At 45.9% G+C, this 18,134-nt stretch overlaps 3 protein-coding genes across 4 annotated transcripts; 2 read left to right on the top strand and 1 right to left on the bottom strand.

Moving 5' to 3' along the window:
* The first annotated feature begins 526 nt into the window (after window positions 1-526).
* LOC6588992 (protein bowel) lies at window positions 527-14,585 on the top strand. 2 transcript variants are annotated; one of them, XM_026988282.1, is made up of 4 exons: window positions 527-547; window positions 1,283-1,598; window positions 10,694-11,548; window positions 12,702-14,585. In XM_026988282.1, the coding sequence occupies exons 3-4, from the start codon at window positions 10,722-10,724 to the stop codon at window positions 14,146-14,148; spliced, it is 2,274 nt and encodes a 757-aa protein (XP_026844083.1). In that variant the 5' UTR covers window positions 527-547; window positions 1,283-1,598; window positions 10,694-10,721; the 3' UTR covers window positions 14,149-14,585. The 2 variants fall into 2 exon arrangements, with proteins under 2 accessions (XP_026844083.1, XP_002014954.1); XM_002014918.2 differs by lacking the exons at window positions 527-547; window positions 1,283-1,598 and adding an exon at window positions 9,741-9,809.
* On the bottom strand, window positions 5,496-6,510 carry LOC113565647 (proteasome subunit alpha type-3-like). Its single transcript, XM_026988286.1, has 3 exons — window positions 6,469-6,510; window positions 5,834-6,402; window positions 5,496-5,777 (listed from the first exon to the last, which is right to left on the bottom strand). The coding sequence occupies exons 1-3, from the start codon at window positions 6,487-6,489 to the stop codon at window positions 5,672-5,674; spliced, it is 696 nt and encodes a 231-aa protein (XP_026844087.1). The 5' UTR covers window positions 6,490-6,510; the 3' UTR covers window positions 5,496-5,671.
* Window positions 14,586-16,434: 1,849 nt separating the features above from the next.
* LOC113565644 lies at window positions 16,435-17,225 on the top strand. The gene is made up of 3 exons (XM_026988260.1): window positions 16,435-17,035; window positions 17,097-17,158; window positions 17,211-17,225. The coding sequence occupies exons 1-3, from the start codon at window positions 16,579-16,581 to the stop codon at window positions 17,223-17,225; spliced, it is 534 nt and encodes a 177-aa protein (XP_026844061.1). The 5' UTR covers window positions 16,435-16,578.
* Window positions 17,226-18,134: the final 909 nt, after the last annotated feature.

Below are 18,134 nucleotides of genomic sequence, written 5' to 3' on the forward strand. Positions count from 1 at the left end.
CCACTCCTACCCCTACCCCTTCCTCCAACGACTGCTGAGGCAGCAGCAATCTGGCAACACTCGGTGCACCACCAGTCTCCCATTCTACCCTCCGTCGCACCCTCCAACGAGCAGAAACAACAACAAAAAAAAAAGGTAAGAAGCAAGGCAGTCGGTAGTCGTTGGACGGTAAACTGGTAGCGCTCTAACTGACAATAACTCGTCGTACGTATGCACGTTCCACGCTCCGTAATATCTGTCCGCCCGCTCTGTCCGACTGTCCGTCCAGCAGCGTGCGACTGGCGGACGGTTTGGGATTTTTGCTTCTTACTGGTTTTTCTCATAGCTGCTACTACCACTGGTATCTCTCTCTCTCTGTACTCGTTGGATTTTGTGTGCTTACTCTCGCAGTACTTCTCTCTCGGTATCTGAGAGATTCTCTTTCTCTCTCTGAACGTGTTCCGGGCCTTCGTAGCTAGTTTTTTGCGGCTCAGTCTTCGACTGTTGATCGTGGTTAAAGCACCTGCGCGCGGATTCGTGTTCCACCGAAAAAAGTGAACTGCATTTTGTATGTCTATCCATCTCTCTCTCTCTCTCTCTCTCTCTTTGATTGTGTGTGTGTGTGTGGATGAGTGAACTTGTTGCACAGAGAAAAGCGCTTTTCAACTGCAACTGCAACTGTGGCTGCTCCGCTCCGCGCCGCGCCTCGCCTCGCCGCTCTGCTCTGCTCTGCTCCTCTCGCTCGCGCTGTGTGTGGGAAGAGTTTGGGGACTACTTGAGGAGCGAATTGGTAGCTGCACTGGCTTCAGCTCCTATTTCAAACAAAATGTAGAAAAACACATTTCAGCTGCCGTGTATCTTTCGTGTTGTGTTCGTTTCGAGTTCGGTTCGGTTCGGCTCGGTTCATTTCTTTGCGATCGCTTTTGGGGTTCGTTTCGGGTTTTTGTGGATACGAAAGATACTTTTGTTTGTGTGTGTGTGTGTGTGTGCGTCCCGTCCCGTTCCATTCCGTTGTTGTTGTTGCTGGTTGTACGTGGTTTCGGGCCCCATCTACGTGGTTTTGTGGTAGCTGACTGCCGTTGATGCTGCTCCCGTAACACCCCCTTGCCAGCCCGCCCCCGCCTCTTTCCCTCTAGGGTCTGGGGGACCGTGATCGTGCCGTGATTTGTATCTCAAAAGAGCAGTAACTGTGTGCGTGTTTCACGACATGCTCGTGCGTGCGTGTGTTAGCTTTGGAATGGAAATGTTTATCGAAAAACCACAAAGATATCATTAATTAATAATACTATCTTTTATATTATAGAAATTGTGTGGAAATGCATTCGAATTTTGCATCAAAGTGAACAAAACGATCCACAAATATACAGCCAAAAATATTTCTTGAAACAAAATCAAGTTCTGTACGGAAGTTCGGTACGGAAAATTTCATCGTTAATCATAAAACAATGCCAAGCATTTTAAAGCTTAAAAACTAACAAGAAATACCATAAAAAAAAATCCACAAAAAAACTTGCTCAAACTACTTTGGATACTTGGGAGCTCTACTGCCCAGCCACCATCATCATTGGCACCACCAGCATTTGAAAGCTTGTAGAGCCTGAGGCTTTCTTCCCCCAAAGGTAAGACGGAGAACCGACCCAGACGACAGACGACAGACGGCAGGCCCTGCCCACTACAATGAACACTGAAATTCCTTAGTAGTTGATTTTTTCCTTAGCTGTTTCTTAGGGCCAGCAGCTAATTATTTTCTTTCTTTATTTTTGTATTTTTGCGTTGGCCAAAACCAAAAAAACCAGCGAGTGGCCAAACCGACGAGTAGATAGCGAGAGAGAAAACCTGCTTCCATATTGACAGAGAGACAGAGAGAGAGAAAGAGAGAGAGAGACAACGTTGGAGGCAACTGTCGACCGTCTGCCGTAGCGGCTTCCACTACAACTGCATGTGCCACTGTCATTGCCACCGAACTCAGTGTGGTGCCACAGCAGCAGCGGCAGCAGCAGCAGCGCTCTGCCCCAGCCCCATCCACAGGCACAGCCGCAGCCGCAGCCCCAGCGTTTCCCCCCATTGACAGCGCCGCTGTCTGTGGCGCTCGCCCGGCTCTGGGCTCTGTCTTTGGACCGGGCTCTGAGTCGCGTTCGGGCCAGGCCCGTACTCGAAAAACCTTCGCTTGGAATTCTTGGCTTGTTTTTTTTTCTTCCACTGCTCTGTAAACCAGTTCACTTGTAGCCAGTGCCAGTGGCCAGTGGCCCTCTCTGTCTTCTCTCTATCTCTCTCCCTCTCTCTGTGCCATCGTGCTCGATTCGGATCCGGTTTTTATACCCGTTGCTACGAGTAGGCTATAAGGGTATACCATGTTTCTGTGGATCTATGCAACAGGCAGATTTCAAACCAACCAGAAGTATTCGTTATCGGTATCAAAATTTACTTAAATACCAAAAATCATTGGAATAGTTTAAGATATGGATGATTTTCGGTTTTATAAAGAGCCTTATTATCTACCAAAGGGCCTAAAATCAGCGAAAAGTAAGAACAAGATGTTGGGATCCAAAATGTATAAGAACTTAGCTCCAATTAAGACAATTTATACATCATATACATATCTATGTATCTCATTCGAAACATAAGAGTTTTTGTGGTTCAGATACTTCCCAATAGCGGGTATCTGATAGTCGGAATATCCAGAGCTATAACCATGTCTTACTGGTTTGGGTTTGGTTTTGGTTTTAGTTGTTTTTGGTTTTTTTTTTTGGTTATGGTTTTGTTCGTGGTCGCGGTCTTGGCTTGGCCTGCCGTCCCCAGCCCTGGCTTCAGTTTCAGTTTGCCGCGCGCTTTAATTGTTCAGAACGTGTGTCCAAAGAGGAAACGCAATTGCCGCAAGCTTCTGTTGGGTACGGCTCGCTTCAGATTCGGATTCAGATTCGGATTCGGTCTGTGGCTCAGCCCCAGCCCCAGTTCCAGCCCCAGCCCCAGCCTCCGCTTCAGATTCAGACTCCAGGCCGCAGCCCCAGCCGCAGCCTCCGCTTCAGATTCATTCCCAGCCCCAGTTCCAACCTTCGGCTTCATCTTTGCTTCAGTTTCGGACCCTGATCATCATCATCGTCATCTACATCTCTTGATTTCTTTTAAATGCTTTAGTATTTTTTTCCATCTTCGGTTTTCCTCCTTTTTTTTATTTTCTCTTTTTCTTGTAGTAAAACGCCTCCCGCGCTCTCACAGTCTGGGTTGGTTTTTTTTTTGGTTGCGGTTCTATAAAGTTATTGGCTTTTGTTTCGCTTCAGTGGAGGAGATCTATTTTGAATGTTCATTGTGTCTGGTTTATGGGCAATTTGGTGTGTGTCCAAAACAGATTTTTAGCATAAGAATGGTCCGAGCCGAGCCGAACATAACATTTTATTACATTTTACCTCTTTGGGTGGGTTTTTCTTTCTTTTCGATCTTCGGTTGCCAGTTTTTTCTTCTTCTCTGCCATTCGGTTGCAACGACTGGTGGTGCTGCTTCAGAAGGGGGAAATCTGTTTAATTGCCTTTTGGCAGGAAAATAGAAATTAATTAAAAGACGTTAAACAGTCGTGATAAACCAGACAATCCACAAAGCGAATGGAACAATGGCCACTCAATTGATCGTTAGACGTTGGTTTTTTTTCGCCATATTCGGAGGGAGACACGCCTCGGCTGTGGCACGTGTCTACGAGTATAATTCAATCTATTCGATGTTGTTCTTGGAGGATGGATAGTCCGTAAAAACTGTCTGGCCTGATGGCAATATGAATATTTCAGGCAGAAAATGGTTACAGGTTTGGCTGGGGTTTCGATATGGCAACAAGATTGATTATTCAATATGATTTTTGGCATTTTATTTAGAATATCTTTTGGCTACATCTTTAGTATAAACGCTACCCAAAAATATTAACATAAATTTCATCAAATAAATAAGAATTTACACACAAAAGAGTCTACGGAAAAAGTAGCAATCCCATTTACAAAAGAATCTTAAAAACTCTATTCATGGGTGAAATCTCGAGTTCGAGTGAAAAGAGCAGCACAATGTGCTCAGGAAATTTATGAAGAGATCGGCTTAGGCATAGAAAAGTAGATTACAGAGACGGGGAGTCGAGCCGGATTAGGGCACAGAAAGAACATCATCTTGAAGTCAGAAAGAAGTCAAGTGTAGCGACAACATCAAGAATCAATCACTTGGAATTAAAACTATAAATAATACTTTTGCATAAAAGAAGGTATCAGAAGTAGCCATATTTCATGCCTTTGAGCCTTGTTCCCTTGATCTGATGTCGTCATAGCTTTAAAGCATTTTCAATTTCGACTAACGATAGTATATCAATCCTTGTAAATGCAGACTGCAGCTGCGTTCCCGAACCCATAAAACTTCATTAGCAGTTGTTCATTTTGTTCGGGCCCCAGTCTTTTCCCCACCCATCAGGCACCACAAAACATGGCCGCGAAATTAGCAAAGCTTTTAAATTAATGGCCAGCGCACACATAGAGCAGTAGAGAATGGGTAGGAAGGGAGGTGGGGTGGCAGAGCACTCCAAATGTGTAAATCTTATGGATATTAATCAAGAAAATTATATAGACAAGGCAGTGGCTCTGAAAAGCAGCAGCAGATCGGAGGCAGTGGCAGTGGCGCAGAGCGCCTCAAAAAACAGGAGATCGGAGGCAGTAACTTGTTTTTCCATCTCTCTGATGCTGGACCAGGGGCACAAGGCAATGATTATGCTAGATTTTTAATAGCTTTGACTATAATCTCTGATGCCAGCCAGCCAGCCAGCCCCCCCTCCTTTAGCAGCCTTCTAGCCGAAAGGGTTTCCAGATTAACGCATGTGAAGTGCAGGGTCGGGTCTCTTCTCTTCTTCGACTATAATTATAAGTCTGCCGCTCTGCCGCTCTGCCACTCGGTCTCTCTTCTCTGGGTTTTTGTATCTTTTTCTTGATTATTAGCTACCTCCATAGTCCAGACACACACACATAGAAAACGTATCCCGAAGGGATTAAAAAATGCTTGCCCAAGAGCCATTCCTTCGTGACCCTTTTCTCCCCCGACCACTGGTCCGTCCCGTCCCGACCCGTCCCTTCTTCTGTCGGGCTGTCGTTCCCGTCGCGTTGTTTGTTGTTTCTGTTGTTGCACGGAGTTGGTGTTTTGTAAGCAAACTAAAGTGCATACAGGCCTCTCGACCCAGAAGATACGCGTACGTAATGGACTACAGGGGTACCCTAGAAACGAGCACCCTGCCTGCTTGATCTTAGAGAAAGCTGTGGAAAACTTTTGAAGACGCAGTAGAACATTTTTATAGCCAATTTTCCTCAAGTCATTGTTAAAGTTAACACCCATTAAACATAGGAAATCAACAACAGTCTATTTTCGCACAAGATTGTTAAGATTAGCATTCAATTGAATACTTTCTCACTTTGGAGTTATTCCTTCTAGTTTTTTTTATAGATTTAAGGATGTTAGTGGTAGATTTTAACAAGCAGTTAAGGAAATATTTCTAATATTTCGAAGAGCACACACAGTTTTAGGTCTAAGATGGTTACATCCCCATATATTTCAAACGTTTTTCGTGTAATGCAGCAGCGCTCTTCTGTTAATTTGTTTTTTATGCTTCTTTCTGGTGTTAAGTTAGTGCAGCAGATTAGCGTAGTCTAGAGACTAATAATTCTCATTCGTTCTTCTTAGTTCATGCCTGGGAATTGTATTTGAAAAGCCCTTTGGTCTGAGCCCCAACTGTACCCACATCCCAACGAAAGCTTTTGCCGTTAGGTTCCTCATCAAAGTTGTGTGTTCTGAAAAGTCCAAGTACCAATCAATATTGTAGTCGAAAAGGCTAAGGGATACCTACATTTCAGTGGCCATTTGCATCAGCTGATCCGAAGGGAAATTATTAAAGCTAAACTTATCCATTTCGCGCTGGGCCCTCTCTCCTGCCTCTCCAAAAGAGCTGGAATAGCGCTCCGTGGTGGTGCCTGATGTCTCGATTTGGTAGAGCCTCGGTCCCTTTTCCTCGTCCCAGCCGGCCAGCATAATGGTAACTGCAAAGGGACGAGCGCCGCTGTACATGGTTTGGGCATGGAGAAAGCTGTCCACGCGCTCGCAGAGTGCCTCCAGGGAAATGGCACGCTCATGCCTCGAACGGAAGCTCGCGGCCTCCAGGCGGGTCAGTTCCACCACCACGTTGCAGTCGCTCATCAGGCCACCGACGGCCATGCCGATGGTGCCATCGATGGCGAAGATGCGTTTATTGGCCTCGGGATCGAACAAAGGGTTTATGTATAAGTTCTGAACGGCCAGAACAACAGAGTCCTTGCCGCGAATGCCCATGACAGTGCCACTCTTCTCTGCGGCCCTGGTGGCATAGTCGATTTGGAAAACACGACCATTTGGGGCATACTGCGCGGTCGACAAATCAAACTGCACGAACGGCAGGCATTTTGCTTAAAGGATACTTATTTTTAAGGATATTTTTCTTGTACTTACGCCCATGCCCTCGGAATACATGGCGGAGACAGAAATATCGTAGATATTCGTACATTTAACAAAAAGCCAACTAGTTTCAAGGAAATGAGAGATAGACACGTGTGTGGGGATGGCTTCGAACAGCCTACTCTCTCATTCCGTTCGTTAGAGGTGTTACATATCCTTTGCACAATCGAATGTACCCTTTCAAAATCCAATTGTGATGGGCATTGAGACGCATGGACATCGTAGGCCATCATCAGCCGAGGGACAAAACTTAGCGTCTACTGCCACCACTCCTCTGGCCCTTACACTCTCTCTCTCTCTCTCTCTCTCTCTCTCTCTCTCTCTCTCTCTCTCTGGGTTTTCTATACAAATACCAAATCCGTTTGCGCAGTGTCCATACGTGCGTGAGTGTGTGTGTGTGTGTGTTTGTATATTTTTCTGCTTTTTTTTTATCAACCAAGAAACCTTTCCACTGGGCCCTGGCTCGGGGTCTGGCCTCAGATGTGTGTTTACACAAAAACCCAGCAAACGACGACTCGATCCCGGACCCAGAGGTCTGGTCTCTCCAGAGCCCACAGAGTGAGGCAGCAGCAGCAGCGGCAGCAGCAGCAGCACCAACAGAAAGAAAGAGGAAAAAAAGTGGCAGCCAAATTGCTCCTCGATATCTTTTATTTTCCTCCAGCAGTAGTTGGGTCTTCTGGCGGGTTTTCGTTTTTTTTTTATTATATGTGTGCATACCCGCGTACCGTGCCCTGAGATACTCTCACACACTCGCACACACACACACGGAAAGATACGATTTTAAGCCTTTGGCTTCATTTGGTGGGCAACGCAACCGTTTGCGCAAACGTTTCTGGGTCTGGGCCCTCTGTATATGTGTATCTTTGTATCTCTGTGGCTATAGGATGTATCTGTGTGTCTGTAACTCTCTCTCTCTCTGTCTGCCTCGCTGTACTCGCACTACGTGCCGTCGCTTTTGCTGATGATGTCCATTATTTACATTAATTTTATTTGTTTTTCTTATTTGGCTTGACGTTTTTCAAAAGTGCCGATGTTTCAAAAAGATAATGAACGCTGGAAATCATACATTGTATGTACACAGACAGTGTGCTGGCAGATCAATGGGGGGGATGGGGATGGGGGGAGTATCGGTCAGACGACAGTCATAAATGCAAAAGTGAGATACCTAGAAAAAGTACGAGTATTATGGAAAAAAAAACCCCCAAAAACGGGTTACACATTTCGAGGTTTTCGAGGCTACCAGAAATACGTGAGATTATCGGGAACGGAACGGCAATCGCCCTGAGATATTATAGGCAATCGCTCATAGGGGCAATGCGCGCTGATTAGATCAGCGTTTTGTGGGGGGATTTATTGGATAATAAAGAGATCAGATAAGTTCCTGATGAAATTCAATCTATGCAGATAGAAGAGAGAATATTCTCCATTAATCAAACCCTAAATGTATTAGTTAATTAATAACTTATATGGCTGGGATTAGTTAGGAGTGTGCTAATCATATCTGAGTTGACGAATCAATAAAGATAAATTTGATTGAATATTGGGCAGATATTTAGATACATAATAGCATCAAAGGAGTTAACGTTTAAGATATATGTATCTTTGCCCTTGATATGTAAAAATCACAGTTCCAATCTTCCTTTTGTTAATGCATTATAATTATTCCTATAAACTATCTAAATTCCCGCAAAAGACAGTCTTCGATAGAGCCATCAAGAGGAATGAGAGAACACTTATCCCAGTCATGATATCAACTACTTTATAGAGCTAATCTGACAGCGCACTCTTCCGTCAGACAATGGCAAAAATCATTTCTATAGATAAGACCCCCATTGCCCCAACAAATGGATAGTCACCGCCCAAAAGAAACGGTATCTCCAACAATGGGGCGCCTCTTCAACTGTCCCAAGAGATCTAAAGCTCCAAGAAATCTAATCTGTGGAGTAGACTTTGGTCCAACTCTGACGATCTCCATCCACCTCTGATTATCACTGGTTTGAGGTGGCAGCTGTGGATGGAGGTGATCATGACACTGCAGCATTTTGCATTACGATCCACTCTGCCAGACAGAGAATGATTCTGGCAAATGATAAGCAAAACTGTCATTGCACGGACCCAGACCCTGGAGACGGTGGAGCCACCAAGTGGAAGAGTCATTCTCAGTGCTTTTGCGCAACTGGTTATATATTTAAATGAGGCTTAAACAAAACAGCAGAGACAAGAAATGAAGCCCAAGTTTGGGGTGGCGAAGATTTAAGTACCCTTTTTAAAAACCTCTGCCATAATAAGTATTTCCAGTGTAGATATCATAGTTATCCGATTTGAATTATTTTTGGTCTGCAAACCAGCATTTGGTTTTCCATCGAGCGATTGTTCCAATGAAGAACTGCTCCGATCCTGAGATCTTGGAGTGCATTCCTCTTATAAATCGCAATACCCTCTCTGTCAGAGTATAAACGCCTAAAGATGGAGGAAATGGTGGAGATGGGCGGGGGGTTATAAACGGGCAACAAATTTTATGGTTCGGCCATCATTATGATCATCATTATCTGCATTATTTTGTTATTATCGTGATGATCACGTTTCCCAGTGCTCTGCCTCTGCCGCCAGCTGGTGCTGCTGCTGCTGCTGCTGCTGCGGCATGGCACTCAGAAGTCGCTCCTGTTGCGTAAATCCAGTAAGCAGTCGGTCGAGGTTCGAGTCATTTACCAAAGCGGACGGTACGGGACGGCAACTCCGGCCGCGACTACAGTTTTCTATCTTTGTATCTGTGTGTGAGCCCCTGTGGTATCTGTGTAGGGGCGCACACACACTCTCTCTCTTCCTCGCTCGCTCTGGGTGTGTGTGTGTGTGTGTGTGTGTGTTTATATCATTACTACTGTGCTGTGCTGCTGCCTCTCCTCTATAGAGGTAGTCAGGTTTTTTTAGACGCACAATCTTATCTAACCTGCCAGCAGCACCGACAACTGCGACTCGTTTTCTCAGTTTAGTTTCACTCGCCATCGACGCTGCCGTCGCCGCTTGCCGCCGCTGCCGTTCCTGATAATAATTTAGTTTCAACAAAATTCATATGAAAAAAAAGAAACAACAACACAAAAAGTACCACAGCCCTCGCGTAACACTAATGTGATGAAATATTTACTTACCCTGTGATAAAAAAAAGAAAAACAATTCTGCCACAATTAAAATTATTGTGTAAAAACCTATAAAATGATACAAGTCCCATGATACAAAATGTATATATATGTATATCCCATGATATATGGATAAAATTCGGTTTATTGCGTGATAAGAAGTGCAAAAAACAAATTTGAAGATCTTAGATCATATAAAACGTGAGTTACAATGGGATGTGATAAGAGAGACCTTTATGATTCAAGGAACTCTGCTTTTGCTCATAAATTTAAGCACTGTAGGTCATAGGGGAGATGAGTTAGTAGAGGTTTCTAATAGTTAACGTGAAGGATATTGAAAATAATTCACTTGAGAAGCTTTAAAACTCAAAACAGGGATAATAGCTAGACCAGAAACCGGGTTACTTTGAGTTAGTATGGTTCAATTTGCAAATATCCAATTGAAACATAACTAAATCGGTTTTCCTTCCTCTAAGAAGTCTAAGAAGCTGAGTTACTTTAGTATAGTCTGTATATTTCAAGAGATCATGCAAAAATATATCAAAATGGATTATTTGACAAATTTTAGCACTCTAGCTCCTACAGAAGATGAGTAACTTTGGGATAGTCTTTATATTTGAAGAGATACTCACTAAAAATATATCAAACTTGATTATTTCGCTATAAAGAAGCCCAAAAAAACAAACTTCAGGACTCTAGCTCCCACAGAAGCTGAGTTACTTTGGGATATTCTGCACATTTCAAAAGATACTCATGCAAAATATATCAAACTTGACTATTTCGCAATAAAGAAACCCAAAGAAACAAACTTCAGCACTCTAGCTCCCACAGAAGCTGAGTTACGTTAGGTTATAGCGTATAAAACCGTCTCAAAATAGATATGGAAGAGCCAACTCTGAATCCCCTTGGGTTTATCATGCTCGGGTATACCCTATAGCTGTTTATTGCACTTGAAACGCAATTAAGATAAGCCCCGTATTCCCATTCCCATCAAAAGAGGGTCTGCGACAATTAACACGACACAAAGTTTTTACTAATTGTTATTTACCACCCACTCACTCACCGCCCCTCTATCTGTCTTACAGTTCTAACGGAATGTGAAAGGCCTCCATTATGCCCACGGAAAGCTCATCCAGCGACGTCGCCGGCGGCGGAGGAGGAGGAGGCGGCGCCATTCCCATGCTTCGACCCTCACGCATGGACCAGTTCATGTCCACAGTGGCCGCAGCTGCGGCTGGCGGTGGCGCCTCTGATGGGTCCAACAGCGGGGGCGGCGACTCGAGGAGCTCATCGGCCAGCAGGATCTCGGCGGCAGCAGCCGCCTACGAAACACAATTGGCCTACCAGCAGCACCTGGCCGCCGCCGGACTGCATCCTGGTCCACCGCCACACCATCGCGAGATCTCCGCCTTTGTGCCCGTGCTGCCCACGCGACAGGCACTGGAGGCCAAGGCGCGGGCCGGGAGCAACTCCAACTACGAGATCATTGCCATGATGGCCGACAAGCGAAAGGAGTTGGCCCTAAGGGAGGCGGCCGCTGCTGCGGCGATGCTGGGACGCGGTGGTCCGCCGGGCGGTCCACAAGGTCCGCCACCCGGTGTCCTGTACGCACCGCCACCCCCACCGCCATATCTAACCGGACCGGGTCCCTCGCCCACGGGTGCGGGAAGCTTTCCATTCCCCCCCGGTGCCGCCACAGCAGGTCTCTTTCCCCCCGGTCTCGGGCCGGGGATGCACGCCGGACTGGATCGTCGTCTGTTGCGTGCACCCGGACGCGCCTCGAGGCCCAAGAAGCAGTTCATTTGCAAGTTCTGCAACCGTCAGTTCACCAAGTCCTACAATCTGCTGATCCACGAACGGACGCACACCGACGAGCGACCCTACTCCTGTGATATTTGCGGCAAGGCGTTCCGGCGACAGGATCACTTGAGGGATCACAGGTGAGCGTTCTACAGAGTCTGTGGAGACTGTGGGGAGTGTCTGCATTGGTAATTGCTGTCATGCCCACAGAAATAATGGTTTCAATAATGGGGTTGGGGTGGTGGTCGAATGTGGGAATACCCTAAGGTGGTATCTCATCACATGAGGAAGAGTCGAAGGAGAATGAATCTGATGGGGCAGATTCTTAGATACGAACAAGAAGAGGCTTCAGTTTATTCAGTTTAGAGTTTATGATGGAATGGAAAAATACTCTTTTGGATACTCTTTGCATATAAAATCTTACTTTGATCGAATGGGAGAAATCTATCTCAAGGGGGGGATATTTCATTCCAAAGACAAGTTACTCGTACGAGATCTATTTATACGACGTTTCCCACCACTTTAACTAGCGCCCAAAAGCAGAACCCATATGCCAGTAGGCAGTCAGTATTTCCATCCTTGTGCGAGAGTACGAGAGTACGAGAGTACCACACTTGACGCTGGATCGCCGTCCAGCAAGCAAAGTTAATTAACTTTGTTGGTTTTCCGTTTGGGGCTTCGACCAGCCTCGCATTCGTGGCCAAGAGGGGAGTAGGAGGAGGGGTAGGGAGGATCAGGCAGGTCTGAGAGACTCAAGTGTCGGCCTGTCCGAGCGGAGCGTTCTGTCTTTTGATCGTTCGGTATCGGTCCATTTGTCGTTTGTTTGCTTTCCGCCGCGGGGCTAATACCTCTTTCGGGGTCCGCATCGAGCATCAAAGCAGAAGAGGCAGCAGCAGCAGAAACGAGAAGAATCTGGAGACCCCACCAGATCGCAGAGAACCTGTTTTTTCGGTCTCTGAAGCAGCAACAGCAACAGCAACAGCAGCTGCTGACGGTTGATGCTGGGGCTTAGGCTGAGGCTGGCGACTGGGGACTGGGGACTGGGGACTGGAGACTGGGTACTGAGGCTTATGTCCAACAACAAGTGGACGCCATTGCCAAGATGGCGGCCATAAACATAAAAAATACACAATAATATCAGTGGGAGAGCACTGCAGTTGCAAGAGCCAGAGATAACTGTCAAATGGAGCTACCAACTTGGGGCTTGGTAGCCGCCACACGCCCACGCATTCCTGCAATTCAATGTCTCACCTTTGTATTCTGTTCTCGTCTCTTCCCCTGTCTTTCCTGAAGGTACATCCACTCGAAGGAGAAGCCATTCAAGTGCACCGAATGCGGCAAGGGCTTCTGCCAGTCGCGCACTCTGGCGGTGCACAAGATCCTGCACATGGAGGAGTCGCCGCACAAGTGTCCTGTGTGCAGTAGGAGTTTCAACCAGCGCTCCAATCTGAAGACCCATCTGCTGACCCACACGGATCACAAGCCGTACGAGTGCTCCTCCTGCGGCAAGGTCTTTCGCCGCAACTGCGATCTGCGGCGACATGCCCTGACCCATGCCGTGGGCGAAGTCAACTCCGGCGACTATGTGGACGTTGGGGAGGAGGACGAGGCCCGTCATCTGAGTGGGGATGAAGAGGACTCCCTGCTGGAGGTGGACTCCCCGAGGCAGAGTCCTGTCCACAACCTAAGCGAATCCGCAGCAAACGGGGAAAAGGACGAGGCGGAGCGCATGCGTCTGAAGAGGAAGGCACCTGTCGATCAGGAGGAGAGCGAAGAGGAGTTCGATGACTACGACGAGGAGGAGGAACTGCAAGAGGCAGCAGGCAGTTTTCCCAGAGAAGAACTCCGGGAAGAAGACGAGGACTTTGAGGCCGAGGAGGAGGTGCAGCAGGAAGTGGCTCCGGTGGCACGGCAGTCATCAGCCGCTCCTGCTGTCATTGTTACGGCTGGAAATGGAAAGCCGGAGCGCCAGGGGGTCACCCACTGTCACCACGAAGGCGGGGAAACCTACACCATGCGACCGCATGGCGAAAAACAGCAGGAAGAGCCATTATCCATGCCCCCCAACGGACCACCGCCGCCACCTGGTTTTGTGGCTAATCTGAGGTATGCCCCGCCTGGCGGTGCACCACCAGTGGGTGTACCACCTGTTGTTCCACCGCCACCGCACCATCAACCGCATCCCCATCTCCTGCCACCCAACGGAGATCCCTATCTGCCGATACTCCATGTGCGTCGGGATCTGCACCACAAGAGCCTCAATCTGAGCAAGGGGGCACCAGCCCCGCCCCCCACACCGCCCACTATCATAACCCAAGCACCGGAGACGAGCAAGCCACCGAATCAGCCGCTGCACTCGCCCCACGAGGCAATGCCCAGCTTTTTGGGCTCGATTCCCATGCGCAAGAGGATTCTGCCGCCGCCGACGATCGATCTGATGGATCATCATCATCACCACCATCATCAGCGGTCGTATATCGAGAATCAGAGCATCTATGCCCTGAATATGTCGCGGCATCCGCCACGCCAGTTGTTGGGGAAACCACCGAGCACAGAGACGAGTGGTCCAGCCACAGAAAAGGGTCCACCACCACCTACAACGCAGAGACAGTCGGTACAGTCGGTACAGTCGGTACAGACGGTGCAGGCGGTACAGTCGGTGGTGGCACCACCTCCAGTTGCACCGCCTCCTGCCCCTAGACGCACGGGCTTCAGCATTGAGGATATCATGCGACGCTGAGAGCAGACGGATTTAGTACACTATGACAAGATTGTTCCCATGGATTCCAGGGGATTCCTATTCCCCTGAACGCTATTTTAGAGACAAGTGCACTTTTTAGTACATTTTAGTACAATAAACCCTCTAGACTAAGATCTAAACATAGTGCTTAACTAACTGTTGTTGCATTTTATAGAAAAGTAGCATTTACTTTTAGATCCCAGCATAAATATACACCCTACCATATACCATATACCATATACCATATACCACATACTATATCGATCTAGTTTCGATTAGTGCGAGAGTCTATCGATTAGTTATCGATTTCGGCCAACACTAAGTGTTTGCTGTATTTCCTTTCCAAGCGAGTGAATACCAACCTTTAATTTATGTTTCTTTTTAGTCTCTAAGATTAATCTTAATGAGTGAATAAAATAGAGATGTAAATCGTTAAATCGTTAGGCGATTTTGCTGTTGGGAAAAAATGGTTGAAAGTAAAAGTTGGCTAAGTGAAAAAAAAAACAACATAAACAAAAACAAAACAACATTCCTGTTGAAGAATTTTGTCTACATTTAGTTTACGATTTAAGCTCAGATCTTAAGGAATTTTTGTAGTAGCCCTAGAGCATCCATAGCATTCCATTCCATGGTCTTCCTTGAATTTTAAATGATTTTATTCAAACTATTTCAAATAAAGTTTGCCTATTATACAAGAGATCTCTGGGTGTATCAGATGGTATGTTTTTCGTTTGTCGGGAAGAGGGATACAGTGACTCATAAGCGCGTAGTACACGCGCATAGAGGCCGGCCATCAATCACAGTCCGCAGCCACACATCAGACTTCATACAACAAAAAAATAATAATACTTCAGGCACGTTTCGCATAGGTCTGTCTTTCCCCACCCTTCCCCTCCCTTCTGTTGATCACCATCTCCCCTCCAGACACGACAGTTTGCGGTTTTTGTGGCAACGCCTTTAACATTGGACTCCGCCGTCGAATCGATTCGGTTCCAAGGCAAGAGCGGAGGCACACACAAAACAAGTACGCCACTCAAACACGTAGAAAGTTCAATTAAAATGCCACGTGAATTGTCGTCATCGTCATTCAAAATGAAGTTGCAATGTGGATTTCCTGGAAATCTGATGGGTGCCCGTCCCAGTGCCAGTGCCAGTGCCAGTGCCCCTGATGACATCAATTTTTGGTTCAACTATAAAATAATTCCAAGTTTCTCTTCTGCGGCAGATGATATCATACCGGGTCCATGAGCGGCACGTGATTTGATTGCAGAAATCTCCATTTACCCCACGACAAAGTGTGAGAGCATTCGGCAAAATGTTTAAAGTTCCCGCCCCAGACATTTTAAGGGGCTTAGACTAGACCAGACGCACGGAGCGGCATGGACCCACAACCAAGTCACCGATGAACGACTACTCGGTTTCGACGAAGACCGCCTGTGAGGCACCATGGTGGCCCAGTCGTTCTTCTTGGACAGCAAATGGGCGCTTATCGACTCGGTGACGGTGTTAATCTGGTCCCTCAACTATTTTTTATTCCATTCGAATGCATTCCACAGATTCGCGCGCGCTAGTTTTGAAATTTTCGAGTATTTTCAACAGCGGCTGCCCAAAAGTATGCAACACTGTCCGATCATTTACGGAGTTCCAGAATCAAACGCTACAGCGCCACTGCATAGCAAAACAGTGCTGTTATCGAAATCGATTTTATTTTAAAATTTAAATCCGTTAAGAGATAGCATGGGAGACAAATCAAAAAATTAGTGTTCGACTAAAATGATGTGTTTCAACACACACAGCCAGCAAGTTAGCAATATTGGATCTAAAAAGTGTTCCAGCTCAAATAGGAGTTAGTCACTCACGGTGGGGGTTTTTTTTTATACCCCATACTCAAAATGAGTATTGGGGTATATTAGATTTGTGGTAAAAGTGGATGTGTGTAACGTCCAAAAGGAATCGTTTCCGACCTCATAAAGTATATATATTCTTGATCAGCATCAATAGTCCGTCTGTCCGTCCGTCCGTCTGTCCGTCCGACCGTCTGTCCGTCTGTCCGTCCCTATCAGCGCCTAGTGCTCAAAGCCTATAAGAACTAGAGCAACGATGCCACAGTGACTAAGTATCGGGTATAAATGTAGAGTTGCGGTCGCAGCAGCAACTCACAACGTTCCCCCTCGTTATTAATCTACGAATCAACAGGCTGATAATCGTATAAAAGATAACGTCGTATTGATTGCATTCGATGTGTGATGTAGTCCAGTCCCTGCCGCAGTGTGTCACATTTCGTCGAAGGAGAACAACGCCAATCTTCGGAAAGTTGCCAGCAGACAGTTCGGTGAATTACTGATTTTATTAAAAGGGAAAACACTTAGCAACAGCCATCTGCTTCTTACTCACATTTCTCGCCGAACGTTTCCGTATTTCGACTTCAAAATGTTTTCAAATTTACCAACGGAGATCATTATTAAAGTGTTGGACTACCTTTTACTTAAAGACCAAATACAATTGGCCCAAGTCAACCAGCATCTTCAGGACGCATTTGTCTACCGCAGTGAACGGGATTTTAAGCAACTCATTGGATGTTGTCATGAAGAAGAAACATTGTCAGGTTTTCTGCCCCTATGCGGCTATATTGTTGTCGATCTCATCTTAGACATCGAAAGTAACCTAATTCTTAAAAAGGTAGAAAAGTATTGCACTAACCTGGAAAAAGTTACGTTTTGGATTCTAAAAGTCACATGTGTCACCGTGCTCAAATCCATTTTAAGCAAGGAGAGCCTAAGAACCATTGCATTGCATAATCAGACAAGGGGAGGACTAGACAATATGCTCACGTACATCAATAAAGACTGCAAAGTGTTGAGTTTAGAAAACGTTTCAAATGACGACAGTAAGATTTTTAACTAATCCCAAAAACTATTTGCGTTTAATTTTCTTTGAATTGATTTCAGTGCAACATTTGCCGCAACTGATTGGCTTGGAACAACTGGAAGTTCTTTTTCGGAATGACATGGTGGATTTGTTTAAAATATGTTTCTCTTACAAGAAACTGCGTGTCTTGAAAGTTTTTATGTGCCTAATGCTGACGGGGGGGCCTGATTTTGTATTTCCTGAATTGGAAGAGCTTGAATTGAAATATTGCAATTTATATAACGGCTTGCCGACCTGTGTCAAACTCAAATCGTTGAATTTGTTTTGCAATTTATATAATGATAAGATGAACATTGTTAACATTATTGCACAGTGTGCACCCAACCTGGAATGTCTAGCTTTTATATCAAGGAAAGAGCCAATGGTTACTGCTCACCATTTGATAGAGCTTCTCAGAAAGTGTAGAACCATCGAATTTATTTATTTATCAGCTGATATCATAAGGAATGTATTATTAAGAAACGAGAGCTCCTTTGTTGACGTTTTAAAGGAAAATGGTTTCAACGCAGAAAGACGCTTGGTAATCGGGGTGCGCGACTTATCGGACAAGCAGGATGTGGTGAGTGTTTGAATACGAGTCATCCGAGTGGTAGTTGGCGGAAATTGATCATATCGGTTGTAGGAAAACCTAGTGCCAAACTCGGAAGCATGGAATTTCATCAAATGTATGCTCTACAGAAGCTAACATCCAGAGACCAGTACCGTGGAATCATGTCAGGGGTCCCCCAGTGAGGGTCCTGACTTCCCAGCCCTGGCCATGGATCCGTTCCCATTTACGCACAATAATCAAACTCAAACTCGACTGCAGCTACAATGGAATATGGATTGACTTTGAGAGCGATATTTATAGCCACTTCATTGAGTTTATGGTGGATATGCTTGATTAGGGTTACTTGTTGATAAGAATATTAAAGAAGAAACCCCTTTCATAGTCTTCTGTTTTGTCTGAACTCACAAACCACGAACCGAACTACTAGTTCTCGATAACTCTCGACGATCGCGATTCGAAGGAACCGCTACGTGCTTAGCCGCTAAACGAGTTTTTCTGCCGTTCGATT

Source organism: Drosophila persimilis, unplaced genomic scaffold, assembly GCF_003286085.1.
Source record: "Drosophila persimilis strain 14011-0111.01,24,50 unplaced genomic scaffold, DperRS2 tig00000191-arrow-pilon, whole genome shotgun sequence".
Classification (NCBI taxonomy): domain Eukaryota; kingdom Metazoa; phylum Arthropoda; class Insecta; order Diptera; family Drosophilidae; genus Drosophila; species Drosophila persimilis.

What these genes read in the sequence shown, in the direction of transcription:
- LOC113565647 (XM_026988286.1), bottom strand. Translation starts at nt 6,489, where the DNA reads ATGTATTCCGAGGGCATGGGC. An exon ending in TGTATTCCGAGGGCATGGGC is followed by an intron (nt 6,403 to 6,468) that starts GTAAGTACAAGA and finishes CCGTTCGTGCAG; the next exon opens with TTTGATTTGTCGACCGCGCA. An exon ending in ATGCAAATGGCCACTGAAAT is followed by an intron (nt 5,778 to 5,833) that starts GTAGGTATCCCT and finishes TGGACTTTTCAG; the next exon opens with AACACACAACTTTGATGAGG.
- LOC6588992 (XM_026988282.1), top strand. Translation starts at nt 10,722, where the DNA reads ATGCCCACGGAAAGCTCATCCAGCGACGTCGCCGGCGGCGGAGGAGGA. An exon ending in GATCACTTGAGGGATCACAG is followed by an intron (nt 11,549 to 12,701) that starts GTGAGCGTTCTA and finishes TCTTTCCTGAAG; the next exon opens with GTACATCCACTCGAAGGAGA.
- LOC113565644 (XM_026988260.1), top strand. Translation starts at nt 16,579, where the DNA reads ATGTTTTCAAATTTACCAACGGAGATCATTATTAAAGTGTTGGACTAC. An exon ending in AAACGTTTCAAATGACGACA is followed by an intron (nt 17,036 to 17,096) that starts GTAAGATTTTTA and finishes AATTGATTTCAG; the next exon opens with TGCAACATTTGCCGCAACTG.